Source organism: Odocoileus virginianus, chromosome 20 (assembly GCF_023699985.2).
Source record: "Odocoileus virginianus isolate 20LAN1187 ecotype Illinois chromosome 20, Ovbor_1.2, whole genome shotgun sequence".
Taxonomy (NCBI): domain Eukaryota; kingdom Metazoa; phylum Chordata; class Mammalia; order Artiodactyla; family Cervidae; genus Odocoileus; species Odocoileus virginianus.
The window spans coordinates 7523762-7541254 of record NC_069693.1 but is presented as its reverse complement, the minus strand read 5'-3'; the positions used below and the strand labels follow the sequence as shown (position 1 = coordinate 7541254).

General features: G+C 45.9%; 2 protein-coding genes across 2 annotated transcripts in view; both read left to right on the top strand.

Annotated features, from left to right (window-relative positions):
* The first annotated feature begins 3380 nt into the window (after positions 1–3380).
* On the top strand, positions 3381–17334 carry C5AR1 (complement C5a receptor 1). The gene is made up of 2 exons (XM_020898036.2): positions 3381–3460; positions 14712–17334. The coding sequence occupies exons 1-2, from the start codon at positions 3458–3460 to the stop codon at positions 15765–15767; spliced, it is 1059 nt and encodes a 352-aa protein (XP_020753695.2). The 5' UTR covers positions 3381–3457; the 3' UTR covers positions 15768–17334.
* The window catches only part of C5AR2 (complement C5a receptor 2), a 28737-nt gene continuing 14639 nt past the window's right edge, over positions 3396–17493 (top strand). The window contains exon 1 of the mRNA XM_020898038.2: positions 3396–3460. The gene's annotated coding sequence lies outside the window, so the exon portion shown is untranslated. The remainder of the gene's footprint in view (positions 3461–17493) is intronic.

Below are 17493 nucleotides of genomic sequence, written 5' to 3'. Positions count from 1 at the left end.
CCTGGGTTCGATTCCTGGTTGGGGAACTAGATCCCGTATGCTGCAAGGAAAGATCCCACGTGCTGCAACTAAGACCTGGAGCAGCCAAAGAAATAAGTAAAGAACAGTGCATTTTGCTTAACACGATTTTTCCAATTTTTCCATGATTATTGTTTGAACATGCAATACAATAAAAAATTGTTGAGACGTTCTGCAATCATTTTCTTTCAATAAGTCTTGGCAATCTGGTGTGTTTTATACTCAGAGCACATCTCATTTTGGACTCATCATGTTTCTATAACTCAGTCGTTGAATATGGCTGGTGACTGCTGTGTTGAACCGCCCAGGTCTGGGTCTTGAGGAACAGAATGAGGGGACACCAGCATAAAGGGTGAACATGCTGACAATGATGCACACCCACTCTGCCCTGCAATTCCATTTTTAGAGAGTTGTCTTCAATAAATCCTCATACATAGGCACCAGTATGTATGTGCTAGGATGCTTCCTGTGATATGGACAAAAACAATGGAAATCACCTAAAGTTCCACCAACAGGGAAGTTTCAAACTAACAGTGGACTTACGGCACTACTAAAACAACATGAGTTGCTTAAATGTATTTACAAAAACATCATTCTGGAAAAAGTGATCAAAGCATGTTATCGGAACAATTGATGAAATGGGAATGAGGATGGCGACTTATATAAGGTGACCTATTACACATTTCCTTATTGCTTTTATATTGTCCTGGCCACTTCTTGTTACATTTGAATTTGCACCAACATAAGGTGGCTTAGACGGTAAAGAATCTGCTTGCAGTGCACCTGGGTTCGATCCCTGGGTTGAGAAGAGCCGCTGGAGAAGGGAATGGCAACCCACTCCAGTCTTCTTGCTTGGAGAATTCCATGGACAGAGGAGCCTGGCTGGTTATAGTCCATGGGGTCACAAAGAGTTTGACATGATTGAGTGACTAACACTTTCACTTCCGAAAGTTGTAAGAATTATGCTGAGAAGCAGTTAATAACTTCTCCAAGGGTCCAGGACATAGCAAATGTTAAGAACCTGTGATTTTAAGGCAATGCCCAGTTCAGTTCAGTTCCTCAGTTGTGTCCGACTCTTTGTGACCCTATGGACTGCAGCACGCCAGGCCTCCCTGTCTATCACCAACTCCCAGAGCTTGCTCAAACTCATGTCCATCGAGTCAGTGATGCCATCCAGCCATCTCATCCTCTGTTGTCCCCTTCTCCTCCTGCCTTCAATCTTTCCCAGCATCAGGGTCTTTTCCAGTGAGTCAGTTCCTTGCATCAGGTGGCCAAAGTATTGGAGCTTCAGCTTCAGCATCAGTCCTTCCAATGAATATTCAATATTCAGGACTGATTTCCTTTAGCAATGCCCAACTGTGGTCCAAGAATCTTAATAATCGGGAGGGTATAGCCTGGCCTCCTGACTCTTCTCCAGCTCACGCGCCCTCTTAAGGTCAGAGTTGGTATAACAACCATGCATTCCTATCGGCAAAGAATCCCCTCTGCGAAGACCTTCAAAATCCTCGTTGAGTAAGTCCACCACACATGGCTCCATCTAGCGGAACCAAACTTTGCCAAACACCGTGCACTCACACGTCTATTCCCAAACACAAGAATCACATTTATAAAAATCTAGGAGAGTACATTCCAAACTGCTAATAGGAGTTTCAGAAGGGTGATTGTCAGGGGATTTTTCAACGCTTTATTTCGGGGGGATGGGGGGGAGTACATTTCTGGATTGTTCAAATGTTTACATGGATCATCTCTGCTATGAAAAGAAAGTTATGTCTGCACAAATTGAAGCTTGCTGTAGAAGAATACTATTTGGGGAAGAAGGATGTGGGTGATCTATCAGAGCGTTGCAGGTGAGCGTGGGAAAAACGAATCTGTTTCTACCCTCATCGTACTAGTTATGCTCCATTGCTATAGACTGAAAAATCGTTCCCAGGGATGTTCGCCTCCTAATTACTGAAACCTGCAGGATGACTTTATGTAGGAAAAGGGAAGTGGCAGATAAACTAATGATCTTGAAATGGAAGATTATCCTGGATTATTTAGGGGGTTCTTTTTGGGGGGCTGCACTGGGTCTTTGTAGGTGGCTCAGTGTAAAGATTCCACCTGCCAATGCAGGAGACGCAGGAGACTCAAGTTTGATCCCTGGGTCGGGAAGATCCCCTGGAGGAGGAAATGGCAATATACTCCAGTATTCTTGCCTGGTGAATCTCATGGACAGAGGAGCCTGGCGGGCTATAGTCCATGGGGTTGCAAAGAGTGGGACAGGCTGAGTGACTGAGCACCCACACACGGGTCTTCGTTGCGTTGTGTGGGCTTTCTCTAGTTGCGGTAAGGGGAGGCTATTCGTTGTGGTCCTTGGTTTTCTCATTGTGGTGGTTTCTCTTGTTGTGGAGCACGGGCTCTAGGCATCTGGACTTCAGTCATTGTACCATGCAGGTTCAATAGTTGAGACTCTCAGACTTAGTCACTCCACAGCATGTGGAATCTTCCCGGGCCAGGGATCAAACCCGTGTCCCCAGCATTGGCAGGCAGATTCTTATCCACTGCACCTCCAAGGAAGTCCCCTAGAGGGTTCTTAAATGTAATCACAAGGGTGCTTATACCAGGGAGGCAGAGGGAGACTAGTGACCCCCAGTAGGAGGGAAGGAGATGTTTCTGTCCTTAGAGGCAGGTACTGGAATGATGTGGCCACAAGCCACAAGCTGGCAGTCAGTGGAACTGGAAGAGGCAGGAGCAGACTCTACTCTGGAACCTACAGAGGGAATGCAGCCCTGCTGACCTCTGGCCTCTAGAACTGTGAGAAGATACATTTCTGTTGTTTTAAGTTACTCAGTTTATGGAGCTTTATTACAGCAGCAATAAGAAGCTAACAGTTTCTTCCCCACCCCAGACTCCAGCATGTTTCACAAGAACCCAGAAAGGGGCTGGGAAAGATGGTGATGGTTAGACAAGAAGATGAACAGTCCTCAAGTACTGGGCCATTTCACAGACTTGCTTTGCCTCTCTGGGTCTCAATGGAACCCAGTTGGAAGGCTGGGGCTCACAATCAATCCCCAATTCCCAGGTTTAAGCCAATTGAACCCCTGAGCTTTTTCACTGCTACCTGGGGCCATAGAAGGAAAGAGAGAGCCTCTCAAATGGGGGAACTCAAGGCTGAGAGAAGGGCCAGGTCTAGACAAGGTGGGGGTCTCTAATGTCTGGCTTCCTTCCTCCTGGGACCTGGAACTTCCTCCTGGCCCCTTCTGTGGAGCGGCTGGAGGAGGTGTTCAGGGTTCACTGGGTGTGTGTCTTGCGGAAGAAACCCCGAGCCCCAGACCAATGAGAACCCCAGAGGGGTAAGACGGGTCATTTCCTCTCTGGTTATCTGTGCCCTCCCTTGGGGCTTGCAAACCACAGCCCTCGGGAGCCTTTGATCAGAGGAGAATCTGGGAGAGACCTGAAGATGGTGAGTCTGGGGGGGAGTGGGGGGCAGACACCTGCTATGTGTGTGGTCTCCCTTCTCGGCGCCATCTGCCCCCCCTTTTCCTTCCTCTTCCCAGTCCTTGAGCTCTCCCCTTCTCCCCTCGCCTTCCTCTCCCCCTCCAGGGCTGGGAAGCAGCTAAGGAGTAGGACTGTCAAGGGATTATAGGGCCCGAGATTAGCTTTGACTTTTCCTTTCTGTTAAATAATCCCAAATAGTTTGAAAATTTTGTTTCTACACATTTTATTATTCACTCATGATTTTTTTTTTAATTGAAATGTTTTAATTCCTTTCTCTGCTCAGCTGATGCTGAGATCCATATTTAGTTTTATAAGCCAATTCCTGTGTTTTTTTGGCTCATGAGATTTTTTTTTTTTTTTTTGGTCATGGAAATGTAGGAGTGGAATATTAATACATTTCAGTTTAGTTCTGTAATGTCAGAAATTTTTTTTTAAAGAAATTAAAAGATGGACTAGAGCTTTTTCTTTGTGAATACTAATAATTAAAAAAAAAAAAGTCCCAAATCCCTAAAGGGTATTCAGTGAAAGGATCGTCCCTGCCCAGAGACTCAGATTCTTTGTAGCTCTGGTTCCTTGTGACCAGAAACATGGGGGGTGGGATTAGGGTGCCAGTTTGTGGCTAATACTTCTGGAAACAGTCCATGACAGTGTTGGGAGTAAGGAGTATTTTTGACATGGAGATCGTACTGAAACTGGGTTCGAATCCTCCCTGTCTTATGTAAAAGCTGAGGAGACTCATCTTTCTGAGCCTCCTTCTCCTTATCACTAAGGAGATAGTCACCCTACAGAGTGAAATCTGTATTGTACGGTCATGGAGAGAGTTCAGTGAGATAATACATGGGAAACTCTTTCAGCAGTGCCCGGCATACAGCTGGCGCTCAATGCCTGTGATGTGTCTATCCTTTCTCCCCCACCTACCCTGCAAAGAGAAGTCTTTTTTACATGATATCCCTACATCTCGCTTTTTTTTCTTACATGAATAATTTATAATATCATTGACAACATTCACCTGCATGCCAGGCACTGTGCTAGGCACTTGACATTTACAAACTTCAGCTTAATCTGTGAGAAAGATACTGTTATATCCTGGTGTATTTCAGGGAAATTCCCATTTTCTTTTTATCAGCTGTGTGATATGCCAGTGAGAGTGTTCATCACTTATCAACGGAAATTTAGGCTGTTTGTCTTCAAAACCAAAATTAGAAAATCCCCTGGTGGTCCAGTGGTTAAGAGTCACTGCTTTCATTGTCATGGGCCCGGGTTCAATCCCTGGTCAGGGAGATAAGATCCCACAGGCTGGGCAGCCAAAAAAACCCCCAAAACCCCAAACACCAGAATTATATCTTTGGATTCATGTTTGGGTTTTCAGAACTTCAAATGCTGAATCTAAGACATAGACAATTTTTATTTTAACAGATATTTCCAAAACCTGTACCAATTTATATTCCTCATTTTCAGAGCAGGAGAGTATTTACTTGTCTAGAAACCCATCTGCATGGTTAGATGGAGCTATTTTTGTTTTTGCCCACCTGAAAGGTAGTTCATTGCATCCTGGAAGGATCCGGAGGTTTGTCTTTTTCACATGGCTTTTAAAATGCAAATGCCTACGTTTCTTCGTGCTCAGGGAGGTTGAGTCTCAGAGACTGTGCAGATTCAAGAAGATGAGTCGAGATGCTCACCCACTCCCTTGTATCCCAGTGTCTGAGGATGCTTTAGTGGTTTTATGTGGTTCTGCGGGTGGATTGTGTAAAGACCTTGTGTCCACGTAGACATGGGGAGAGGGATGTTCCGGGGAAAAAAGCAGACCGTGCCTTCTGGGTATTTCCTAGCCCTGACAGTATTCCTGAGTCTATTATTTCCACAGTAAAGGAGGGCACAGTTGGCAGGACGTTCCCTGCTCCGAAGATGGCAAGACTGAGGCCCCGAGAGGGAGGGAAGGGGTGCGTCATCCCTAAGTCTCCTGCCTTTCTCCCTCCTCTGGGCATCACTCCCACCTTTGCTGGCCTGAGTCCCTGCCCCAGCCTCCTCTCTGATCCTCTTGCCTTTAGTCTCACCTCCCCGCAGCAGCGAGAGGCACCTTCCTAAACAAGAACTCTCATCGTCCTTCTGTGGCTCAAAGACCATCTATGCTCCCCATTAGCCCAGGATAAAATACATCTCCTTTAACGTGACGTCTGTGGCCCCTCCAACCTTGTCCTGGCTACCTGCCAGCCACGCGGATGTTCTTTCCCCTTCTGGTGTGTGACAGCCTCCCTGTTACCTGGTGACCCTTTGCCTTGAACGCATGCCCCTCACTCCCACCACGCCTGAGGCCTGGTAACCTCTCAGAGAAGGTTCTAGGGTTGGACTGTCTGAGGGTCTCTCCTCCCTCTGCCACTTGCTAACAGCGAGGACCTGGAAAGGTCTCTTAAGCTGTCTGTAGCCTCAGTTTTCTCACCTGCAAAATGGGTGTTGCAATGGCGGAAAAAAAAAAAAAAAAAGGAAGAGCTGATGCATGAAAAGGACTTAGAACTTGGTGATTCTGATTGCTTTTCTCCTAAGCATTTTCTCCTTAGCCCTGTTCTCCTCTGATCCATTCATGAGTCCTCACTGTCACCACCCTAGTGCAAACCACCATTGTCCCACACCACAGCTGGACAATCCTAATCGCCTCTTCTTCTCAGCTTCTGATCTGGCCCTTTCTCCACGCAGTAGGCAAGGGCTCTTAAAATGAGCCTGTGATCTTAGGAAAAAAGGAGTACCCCGCCTTTGGGCTTGTTGTAGCATAAACAGTGCGGTTAGAGAATTAAGGAACTAACACCTAGGAAGCACTTGGGAATCGCCTAGGATCCCCAGACCACTGGTGTCTGAGAGGCAGCCACCAGCCACACGTGTCTGGTGAAACTTAATTAAAATGACAGCAAAGTATAAGTTCAGTTCCCAGACACACCTGCCACACGTCACAGACTCCACCATAGGTGGAGTTAGCAAGTGGCAGAGGGAGGAGAGACCCTCAGACAGTCCAACCCTAGAACCTTCTCTGAGAGGTCGGCCATAGGTGACTGGCGGCTACCATCCTGGATGGCACGCCTCTGGGACATTCCCATCAGGGCAGAAATTTCGTCTGGACCGAATTACGATTTTTTTGCTCTTTTTCATTGCTACTTAGTTCTTTGCTGTTGCTTAGTGGCTAAGTCATCTCCGACTTTTTTTTTGCGACCCCATGGACTGCAGCCCTCCAGGCTCCTCCGTCCATAGGATTTCCCAGGCAAGGATACTGGAGTGGGTCACACGGTGCTGTGGCTTGATTTTTCCAACACCCTTCTCGTGATCCCCCACCAGGCTGGATTCTCTGTAGAACATGCTCAGTTCCCATCCCTGTGATTAATTTCCTTCTCGCAGGAGACCATAACCTCTCCAAGGACAGGTGCCAGGTATGTCAGGAGCCAATCTCTAGTCTGTTAACATTTATGCGATGAAGAAATATGCTTAGACTCTTTTCTGGACTCCTAGAATGGCACTTGAGTTTGTGCTCAGTCGCCAAGTTGTGTTCCACTCTTTGAGACCCTGTGGACTGTACCCCGCCAGGCTCCTCTGTCCGTGGGATACCCCAGGCAAGAATACTGGAGTGGGTTACCATTTCCTTCTCCAGGGGATCTTTCTGACCCAGGGAGCAAACGTGCATCTTCAGCTTGGCAGGTGGATTCTTTACCACTGAGCCACCTGGGAAGCCCCTTCTAGAATGGTAGAACCACAGATTCTTTTGTAGAGGCTATGTAATATCCATTTCTGGGGAGAGGGGAATGGGTGGTGTATTCACTGATATGGCTCTACATACCAGAAGAACAAAAGCATATATGGTGAGGGACTTCCCTGGCAGTCCAGTGGTTAAGATTCTGTGCTTCCAATGCAGCAGATGCAGGTTCGATGACCGGTCGGGGAGCTAGGATCCCACATGCCTCTTAGCAGGGGCCAACCCTGCTCCCCTTCCCCCCAAAAAAGTATACCAACCTCCTGCTTCCCTTCCCCTGGGGCAACCAGTGTTCCAGATTTCCTCTGCCTGCTTCTGGAGCTAGTCTGTACAGACACTCAGGAGAGAGAGAGAGACAGAGGGGAAGTGGTGAGGAGGGGAGAGGGGGTTGGTGGAGAGAAACAGAGAGGAAGAATGACTCCTCTTTGGTAGGTAGTGTTACTTCACACACTGTTCTCACTTGTTCTATTTCACCCTAGATCTTGGAGTTCTTTCCACACTCACCCTTAGGTAAACTTCCTCGTTCTTTTGCTGGTTGCATAGAATTATTTTGCCTGGATGTGTCATCGTTATTGAGCCACTGGCCTGGACGCTTCAGCTGTTTCCCTTCTTTGTAGAGATACTTCCATGGCTAAACTTTGCAAGTCATTTACATCGGGAGGATCCTAGAAACCACAGAGCATTAGAATCAGCATCTTTGTCCTGCCCTCGTGAAGTCAGTGATAGGGAAGGGCTGCATGAGCTCATCCCAGGCGAGGATGTTAGTCAGCTGATGTGAGCATGGGAGCGGGCGGGGGGGGGGGGGGGGAGGCATCCCGCTCTGGGGTCTGGGTTATTCTGCAGCATAGTCCAGAGCTTGTGAAATGAGCAGAGATTGAAGTTAGCTTCGTGTTATCACATCCGAGGTGGACACTTAAAACATTTAATCACCTGCTATAGTGCAGGGTCCCCCTGGGCAGAATCTGGGGCCTCTTGCCATGCCCAGCACTGACCCTTCAGTGGTCTGAGCTTGGGGGTCCCAGAGTAGAAAAAGAGAGGTCAGGGTGCTGGGGGTGAAGATGGTCAGGTGGATGGCTCAGAGCAGAGTCTCCTTATCAGTGGAAATAAAGCAACCATTTTAACTCTTTGGAAACATCTTCACACTTACAGAAAAAATTACAAGAATAATACAGAGAACTTCCATATTCTCTTGACCCAAATTCTCCAGCTTTGCTCTATCTGTCCCTTCTGTTGATAAATCTATTATCTACCATCTTTTTTTTTTTTTTCTGAACCAGTTGAGAGGAAGTTGCAGGCACCCTTTGCTTCTAAATATCTCAGGGTCTCCTTCTCAAAAACAAAGACATTCATTTACACGAGTACAGTGATCAATGTCAGGGAATTTAACATTTGATGCAATACTGTGATCTAGTCCATAGATCAAGTTAAAACTTGCTCAGTGGTCCGAATAATGCCCTACAGAGTGAATTTGTCTTTCTTGCTCCAGGCTGCAGTCCAGGATGTCACATCACATTTGGGTGTCCTGGTCCTTCAGTCCCCACTCATCTGGAACAGTCCCTTGGCCTTTCCTTGTCTTTAGGACACTGGCATTTTAATTTTAATTGACCAAAATGCCACAGAATTTATAATTCACCATTTTGAAGTGTATTATTCAGTGGCCCTGAATACATTCACAGTGCTGCCCCATCACTGCGTGCATGCGGAGTTGCTTCAGTCATGTCCGACTTTTTGCGACCCTATGGGCCGTAGCCCACCAGGCTCCTCTGGCCATAGGATTCTCCAGGCAAGAATACTGGAGTGGGTTGCTATGCCCTCCTGCAGGGGATCTTCCTGACCCAGGGATCGAACTCAAGTCTGCTGCCTTGCAGGCAGATTCTTTACCGCAGAGCCACCGGAGAAGCCCTGTCCCCATCACTACCTTTATCTATTTCCAGAAACTATTCATCACCCTCAAAAGAAACCCTGTACCCACTAAGCAATCCCTCCCCACTCCTGCTCCCCTAGCCCCCGGCTATTACTAGCACATCTCCCATCTCTATGGATTTGCCTATTGTAGACATTTTATATAAATGGAATCATATAGCATGATTCTGACTTCTTTCACTCAGCATAATGTTTACAAGCTTCATCCACATTGTAGCTTATGTCAGTACTTCATCCCTTTTTATGGTGGAATAATATTCCACTACCTAGATATACCATACCCAGTTCATCCACTCTTCAGTTGACACTGACCTTTTCCCTTTGAATAATTTGGTCTCTGCTATGGCTGTATCAGCAAATATGCTGGACCATCAGCCTGGCTGACCTGGCTGACCTTAAGGAAACATAAAGGAACTAGAATTAAAAAGAATGGTTCTGAGAAAGATCTGAGCTTTCCAATAATTTTAAGATCAATAGGAAATAAGAGCATTGCCATTTCTTATCTCCCTACTGTGTACCAGACACTTTGCCAGGTTCTTGAACATATTTCATCTTATTTAATTTATGAGCTGGGTGTTTAGTGGGTCAAAACCTCAGCTTGCAAATTCAAGTACCCAAAAAATCCAGCTCTGAATAGTTCTGTAACAGTGATCTGTGTTTTTCTCTGCCTCCTTTCCCCGGGCTGGTGACAAAATCACCTTCAGGGATGGGCTCCAGGGACCACAGAGTTTGCCCCTTGGGTGTCCTTGGAGGCCCCCTTCCAACCTCTGGAACTGCCCAAGAGCAGCCTGTCTGGGTTAGCACACCAATCTAAAGAAAGTTGAATTCCCATCTACATGACTGGAACAGGCTACTTCATCTTCCGGTGCCTCTACTTCCTTGTCAATAAAATGGGCATATTCATAGGACCTACTAGTAGGGTCGTGGTCAGGACTGAAAGAGCTAACACTATACTCAGAACATAGTAGATGCTCAATAAATACTGGCTGCCTTAGCACGATCACTCTCTGTCCTGCGTGGGGATTTTCCTGCTGCCTCGTCTGGTGCCTCTGGCTTATCGTTCTGCGTCCAAGGCTCTTGGGAGGGGGATATGACACTTCCTGGAAAGAAAGTACTCAAGACTCTGTTCATTATTTTATTATGGAAAATATCAAATGCACAAAAACAGAGAGAATGAAGTTGTGAATGTCCAGTGTGCTCATGACCCAGCTCCCACAGTTGTCAACACTTTGCCATTCTTAGTCATCCTTGGTCCTCCCTCGTTCCTCCCTCTATCTTTTTTATTTCTAGAATTTTTTAAAAGTTCTTTAAGCAAGCCCAAAACATCCTATTTCACCTGCTATGTGAAACCTCTATCAGAAACCGTCTTCTACCACTTTTTGAAAAGATACATACAATATCATATCATCCTAAATAGAATAAGCAATGGTTCCTTACTATTGTTGAATATCCAGTCCATTTTAAAATCTCCCAGATGTCTCCAAAATATCTTATTTTCCAGATGACTATTCCAATCAGGATCCAGCCTTGGTCTCCGTATTATCTTTGGTATATCTACTTCTTAAATCTCTCTTTCTCTCCTTTTAAATTTTTTATTACAGTATAGTGGCTTCCTAGTTGGCCCAGTGGAAGAATCCACGTGCCAAAGCAGGAGACTAAAGAGATGTGGGTTCGATCGCTGGGTCTGGAAGATCTCCAGAAGGAGAAAAGGGCAACTCATTCCAGTATTCTTTTTTTTTTTTTTAATGTGATTAGCAGGTCTTTTATTGGTAGTAAACTAGAGCAGACAATCAGAATAGTACATATGTAGTATTCAGTACACACAATAAACATTAAAGGAATTCAAAACCTGTATAAAACAAAACACTGGAGGAAAAAAAATTGTGCAGCTTAAGAGAGACAGTGAAAAAATCCTCTCCATCCTTTGATGGCAGCTTGTTCTCTGTACCCCACAGACCAAAATAATACAGACTTTTTAGTACTGATTGTATTTGAGAGGATTAAACACATTTCCTAAGAATCTTGCAATGACAAATAAGTGACCCTTTCTCTGGTAAAGCAGACCTTTAAGGGAGGAAAGTGGGGATGATGAAATTGACTAGTATTTTGTAACCATTTAAAATAATTTCTCATTTTCCAAACACTGCTTTCACAACAGAAGTGTTTTACCCTTGCACAATATTAATTACTTTGCTACATATGGAAGCCTGTGGTAGGCTGATTACACAATAAGGCTGCAAACAACCAGTGGTACTTTTCTGATGTCAGAAGAGTACATAAGACTGAAACATCACCAAAAGTACATAAAAAACTCATCAACATAAACATCGAAGTACGTTAAAAATATCATCAGGAAAAAAATACAATTGCTAAAAAGTGGTTTAGGGCAGAGCCACTGTCTACCAGTGGCTTCAAATGGCAGTTAGTGTTCATAGCAAGTCTGGATGACTTTACAGGACCCTTCTACAATACTGACTCAGGCACCCTTTTAACAGGTACATTACACAGACTGCGATTTCACAAGAGGTGCTGATGTCCTTACTAAATGAGACACTCTTAACCTTCACACTGGCTTTGTCACCAGTTGGAATTACCACCTTACCACTCCAGTATTCTTGCCTGGAGAACTCCAGGGACAGAGGAACCTGGCGGGCTACAGTCTATGGGGCTGCAAAGGAGTCTGACATGACTCAGCGACCAAATAACAATAAATAGTTGATTTACAATGCTGTGTTACTTTATGCTGTATAGCAAAGCATATCAGTTATATATACAGTAGGTCTTTATTAGTTATCTATAAATCTCTTTTAATCCACGACACTTGCCGTTCCATTTTTTCTCCCTCTTCCTATTTTAAAAATGCCATTTATTTGTGAGAGAAACAACACCATTTGTCCTGGAGAGTTTCCTGAGCTCTGATGGGGCTGGTTTTGTTCCTGTGGTGTTATTTATCATATTCCTCTCTTACCTGCTTTTCCTGTAAACTGGTAGTTTTAGATCTAGGACCTTGACTAGATGCACATTCTTTGTTTTTTTGGCAAAAACTGCTCCATGGATGGTGGTGGTTTAGTTGCTAAGTCATGTCTGACTCCTGTGACACCATGGGCTGTAGCCCACCAGGCTCTTCTGTCCATGGGGATTCTCCAGGCAAGAATACTGGAGTGGGTTGCCATTTCCTTCTCCAGGGGATCTTCCCGACCCAGGAATGAAACCCAGGTCTACCGTATTGCAGGCAGATTCTTTACTGAACGAACTATGAGGGAAGCCCTGGTGCTGTATCATTGTTTTACTGCATCACATCAGAACAGATGTCTATTTGTCCCTCTTCTCCGAGTGCTGAGGTTGACGGGAGGGTTTGCGGTGCCAGCTCAACCTATTTATTATAAGGTTCCTATCTTTTTTACATGATGGTTTTATTAGATGTTGTTCATCTTCCAGATCCATATTTCCTTAAGTTTATCATTCCTTCTGCAGGAATTATTTTTAGATTCTTCTCTAAAGAAGGACCTCCCACATTGACTCATTATTTCTCTGAAATAATACTCTGTACAGAAATGGCAGGATAAGTGCTTGATTATTTCCCTTTTCAGAATAAAAATGTCACCAATGACTTACTTGCTTTTATTATCATTATGAACTCATAGATCTTTATTATTAATATATATTTTATTCCATCAGTTATTATTATTATTAAATACTCAAATTGTCCCATCTTCTGGCTAGTGTCCCTCACAGCTCAGTTGGTAGAGAATCCACCTGCAATGCAGGAGACCCCAGTTGGATTCCTGGGTTGGGAAGATCTGCTGGAGAAGGGATAGGCTACCCACTCCAGTATTCTTGGGCTTCCCTTGTGGCTCATTTGGTAAAGAATCTGCCTGCAATGCGGGAGATGCGGGTTCGATCCCTGGATTGGGAAGATCCCCTGGAGAAGGGAAAGGCTACCCACTCCAGTATTCTGGCCTGGAGAAGTCCGTGGACAATATAGTCCATGGGGTCACAAAGAGTCGGACACGACTGAACGACTTTCAGTTTCACTTTCTGGCTAGTGTGGGCTCTTTCAGGCTGTCTCCTTTTTGGTTTTGTTTTTTCCCCACACCATGTGACATGTGGGATCTTAATTCCCTGACTAGGAATCGAGCCTGTACCAACTGCAATGGAAGGTGGAGTCTCAATGTGGACCATGGGGAAGTCCTTTTGATATGTCCCTATTGTTACTTAAAATTTTTCTTACTTTCTAGTGCGAGATGTTCTGACCTCATCTTGTATATTTTCTGTCCCAGGACAGGAACCAACCTTTCTCCAAGGAGCCCTGGTTCTTCTGAATTGTTGTTCAGTTGCTAAGTCCTATCTGACCCCATGGACTGCAGCACGCCAGGCTTCACTCTCCTTCACTATCTCCTGGAGTTGTTCAAACTCATGCCCGTTGAGTTGATGATGCCATCCAACCATCTCATCCTCTGTTGCCCCCTTCTCCTTCTACCCTTCATCTTTCCCAGCATTAGGGTCTTTTCCAATAAGTCGGCTCTTCGAATCAGGTGACCAAAGTATTAGAGCTTCAGCTTCAGCATCAGTTCTTTTAAAGAACATTCAGGGTTGATTTCCTTTAGGCTTGACTGGTTTGATCTCCTTGCTGTCCAAGGACTCTCAAGAGTCTTCTCCAGCACCATAGTTTGAAAGCATCAATTCTTTGGCGTTCAGCCTTCTCTATGGTCCAAGTCTTAACTATACTTAAAAAAATCCTGCATTGCTTGATATGTTTGCATGACAGTGTCAACATGCAAACGACCTCCAGCTGGGAATGAAAACTGGGGGCTCATCCCTCTTGCGTAACAATGCAGGGTCATAAAGCAAACAAACGACCGCAGCAGATTGCCTTTATTTAAAACTCCAATTTTTTTCCACTGTGGAATTTTTTTGGAGAGGCATTAATTTTGATTCTTTAAAATATTGCCTTAAGACATCATGTATCTTCACTGCTGTACGCCTGAAATTAACACATGGAAAATCAACTATACTCCAGTAAAAATTAAAAAAAAAAAAATTTAAGTAAGAGTTTAAGACTTGGGCTATCAATTTTGGAATTACATGCATGTGATTATTAGTTCATTCTCCTCGAAGTATTTTTAAAATTATTTATTTTTGGTAGCGCTGGGTCTTCACTGCTGCCTATGGGTTTTCTCTAATTGGGGTGAGCAGGGGCTTCTCATTGAGATGGCTTCTCTTACTGCAGAGTGGGGGCTCTAGAGCACTCAGGCTTCAGTAGTTGTGGCTCTCAGGCTTAATTGCTCCGTGGCTGGTGAGATCTTCCTGGACCAGGGATGGAACCCATGTCCTCTGCATTGGCAGGCAGATTCTTAACCACGGGACCACCCGGGAAGTCCAGTTTTCAACATTTGAATCAGGGGTGTGACACCCCAGCTGGCTGTCAGTCCTCATCATCCCTGTTTCCCCAGGAGAAACCTGAGGCTTAAAGAAATGGCTTGATGGGCTTTGAGTGGCTCTGACGGGCAAGCTCCTTGCTACCTGCCACTCACACTCTCCCCACCTCTCTGATTCCACCCAGGATGCCACGGTTCTCAGCACCCCTGATTACTCTGATTATGACAATTGGACCTCGAACCCCAACACCATGGTGGATGCCTCTTCCCACACCCACAGGCTTAATGCCCCAGATGTGATCGCCCTGGTGATCTTCGCGGCCGTCTTCCTGATCGGGGTGCCCGGCAATGCCATGGTGATTTGGGTGACAGGGTCTGAGATCAAGCGGACCGTCAATGCCATCTGGTTTCTCAACCTAGCGGTGGCCGACTTCCTCTCCTGCCTGGCGCTGCCCATCTTGTTTACATCCATCATCCAGCACAACCACTGGTCCTTCAGTGACGCCGCCTGTCGAATCCTGCCCTCTCTCATCCTTCTCAACATGTACGCCAGCATCTTACTCCTGGCCACCATCAGCGCCGACCGCTTCCTGCTGGTGTTCAATCCCGTCTGGTGCCAGAACTACCGCGGGGCCCACCTGGCCTGGGTGGCCTGCGCCGTGGCCTGGAGCTTGGCTCTGCTGCTGACCATACCTTCTTTTGTGTTCCGTCAGGTCCACGTAGAGCACTTCCCGCCCAAGACGACATGTGTTGTTGAATACGGTAGGGACAAGGTGTACGCGGAGAAGGCCGTGGCCGTCGTCCGGCTGGCCGTGGGCTTCCTGGGGCCGCTGGTCACGCTTGCCATCTGTTACACCTTCCTCCTGATTCGGGCGTGGAGCCGCACTGCCACGCGCTCCGCCAAGACGCTCAAGGTGGTGGTGGCCGTGGTGACCAGCTTCTTTGTCTTCTGGCTGCCCTACCAGGTGACAGGGATGATGCTGGCCTTTTTCCAGGCACACTGGGACAGCTTCAAACTCGTGTCCAGTCTAGATGCCCTGTGCGTCTCCCTAGCTTATATCAACTGCTGCATTAACCCCATCATTTATGTGTTCGCCGCCCAGGGCTTTCACGCCCGGTTCCTGAAGACCCTCCCCGCCAGGATCCGGGGCGTGTTGACTGAAGAGTCCGTGCGCCGGGATAGCAAGTCCCAGACGCTCTCCACGGTGGATACCCCGGCCCTGAAGAGCCAGGCGGTGTAAGGGGGGGCCTCTCTGACCGCCAGCTTTCCAAGCCTCCGCCAAACTTCTGGTCCATTCACTTTGCTTTTTTGGAACTCAGCCCGGGACAAGGTGGGTGGTGTTGGTTGAATGAATTTGCCACCTTTTCCTTCCATCTTTCCTGGACTCATCCTGCTTCTTCTCGGCGAACCCATCTTATCATTCTTCATTTTCCAAGGTTGATAAGTTCTTCTAGGAACCCCCCCCCCCCCCCCCCCAGTCTTTCTATCCAAGGAGTTGGGAAAACAAACAGCAACCAACATACCTGGAACCGTCCCACAGAATAAGAAGCTCCTGTGCAGAGCATGTGAAGATAATCAGATACACAGAACAAACAGAAACACTCAAACTTGGAGAAAAAAAAAAGAATTCTGTATTTATTTTATGGAGAATTGACCAAAAAAATTATATGTATAAAACTGGAATCTCAAAAGTTATTCTTGTTTAGGACAAAGCAAAAATCCATGGACTGGGCTTCACTGGTGGCTCAGTGGTAAAGAATCCGCCTGCCAATGCAGGGGACAGGAGTTCGATTCCTGGTTGGGGGGGGGAAGATCCCACAAGCCTTGGGACATCTAAGCCCACGCACCACAATTATTGAGCCAGAGAGCCTAGAGCCCGTGCTCCACAACAAGAGAAGCCTGTGTTCCACAACTAGAGAGAAGCCCCTGCTCACAGCACCTGGAGAAAGTCCGCTCGGCAAGGAAGACCCAGCACAGCCATAAATAACAAAATAAAGAAATAAAAAATTTTTAAAAATTCATGGACCAATCTCAGCTTTGGGGAGTGAGTTGGTTTAAAGAGAAACAGTAAGGGCCTTCCCTGACGGTCTTGTGGTTAAGACTCCTTGTTTCCACTGCAGAGGGTATGGGTTCCATCTGGGGTCAGGGAACTAACATCCCACAGGCTGTGTGATGTGGCAAAAAAAAAAAAAAGAAAAACAGTAAGTTAGTACATTACTTCACTAGGTTAAAAAAAAAAAGAGTATTAAGTAAAAAGATGTGATGTGGTTATGAAGAAAAGAAACCAGTGCGGAAGGTACCTAGGGTCAGGAAACACTGGTTGGGTCCCTCCAGGGGGTGGAGTCCCAGAGGAATTTTCTCTTTTGGGTTGTCCATTGATGTTTTGTTTGTCCTGAAAAAGAAAATTAGCTGTTTTATTCTGACCTCATTTAGCGTCTCTTGAGGTTAGGTTGTAAGTAATACGAAAGTGATCCTGTGTGTCTTTGACCTGTCTTCTGTAACAGGAACGTCTTTCAAAATGGCATTGCAATATCACACTGAGATGTTGACATGGATATGGCCAAGGTGCCAGAGTTTTTGTAGCTGCCTAATCCCTCGTGACATCCTTTTCTAGCCACCTCCACTGCCCTCTCCCCTCCCCAGCCTTGTCCCAAACCCCTGACAACCACGGATCCACTCTCCATCTCTGTTGTTTGATACTTTCGAGAATATTATTGGTGAACTCATGTAGCATGTAACCTGTGGACTTTTAAACAGCTAGTATGCACCAGGTGAAAAATGAAAATAAAAAATAATAAGTGTAGAAATGTGTTGTTTATAATTGACTTGGAAATATTCCTACTTAGTGGTTGTGTGTGTGTGTGTGTGTGTGTCTGCATTGGCTAGAAATATCGTACAGACAGCCCCGTCCAACAGAAATGTGATATGAGCCACAGAACTATAATAAAATTTTCCAGTAGATACAT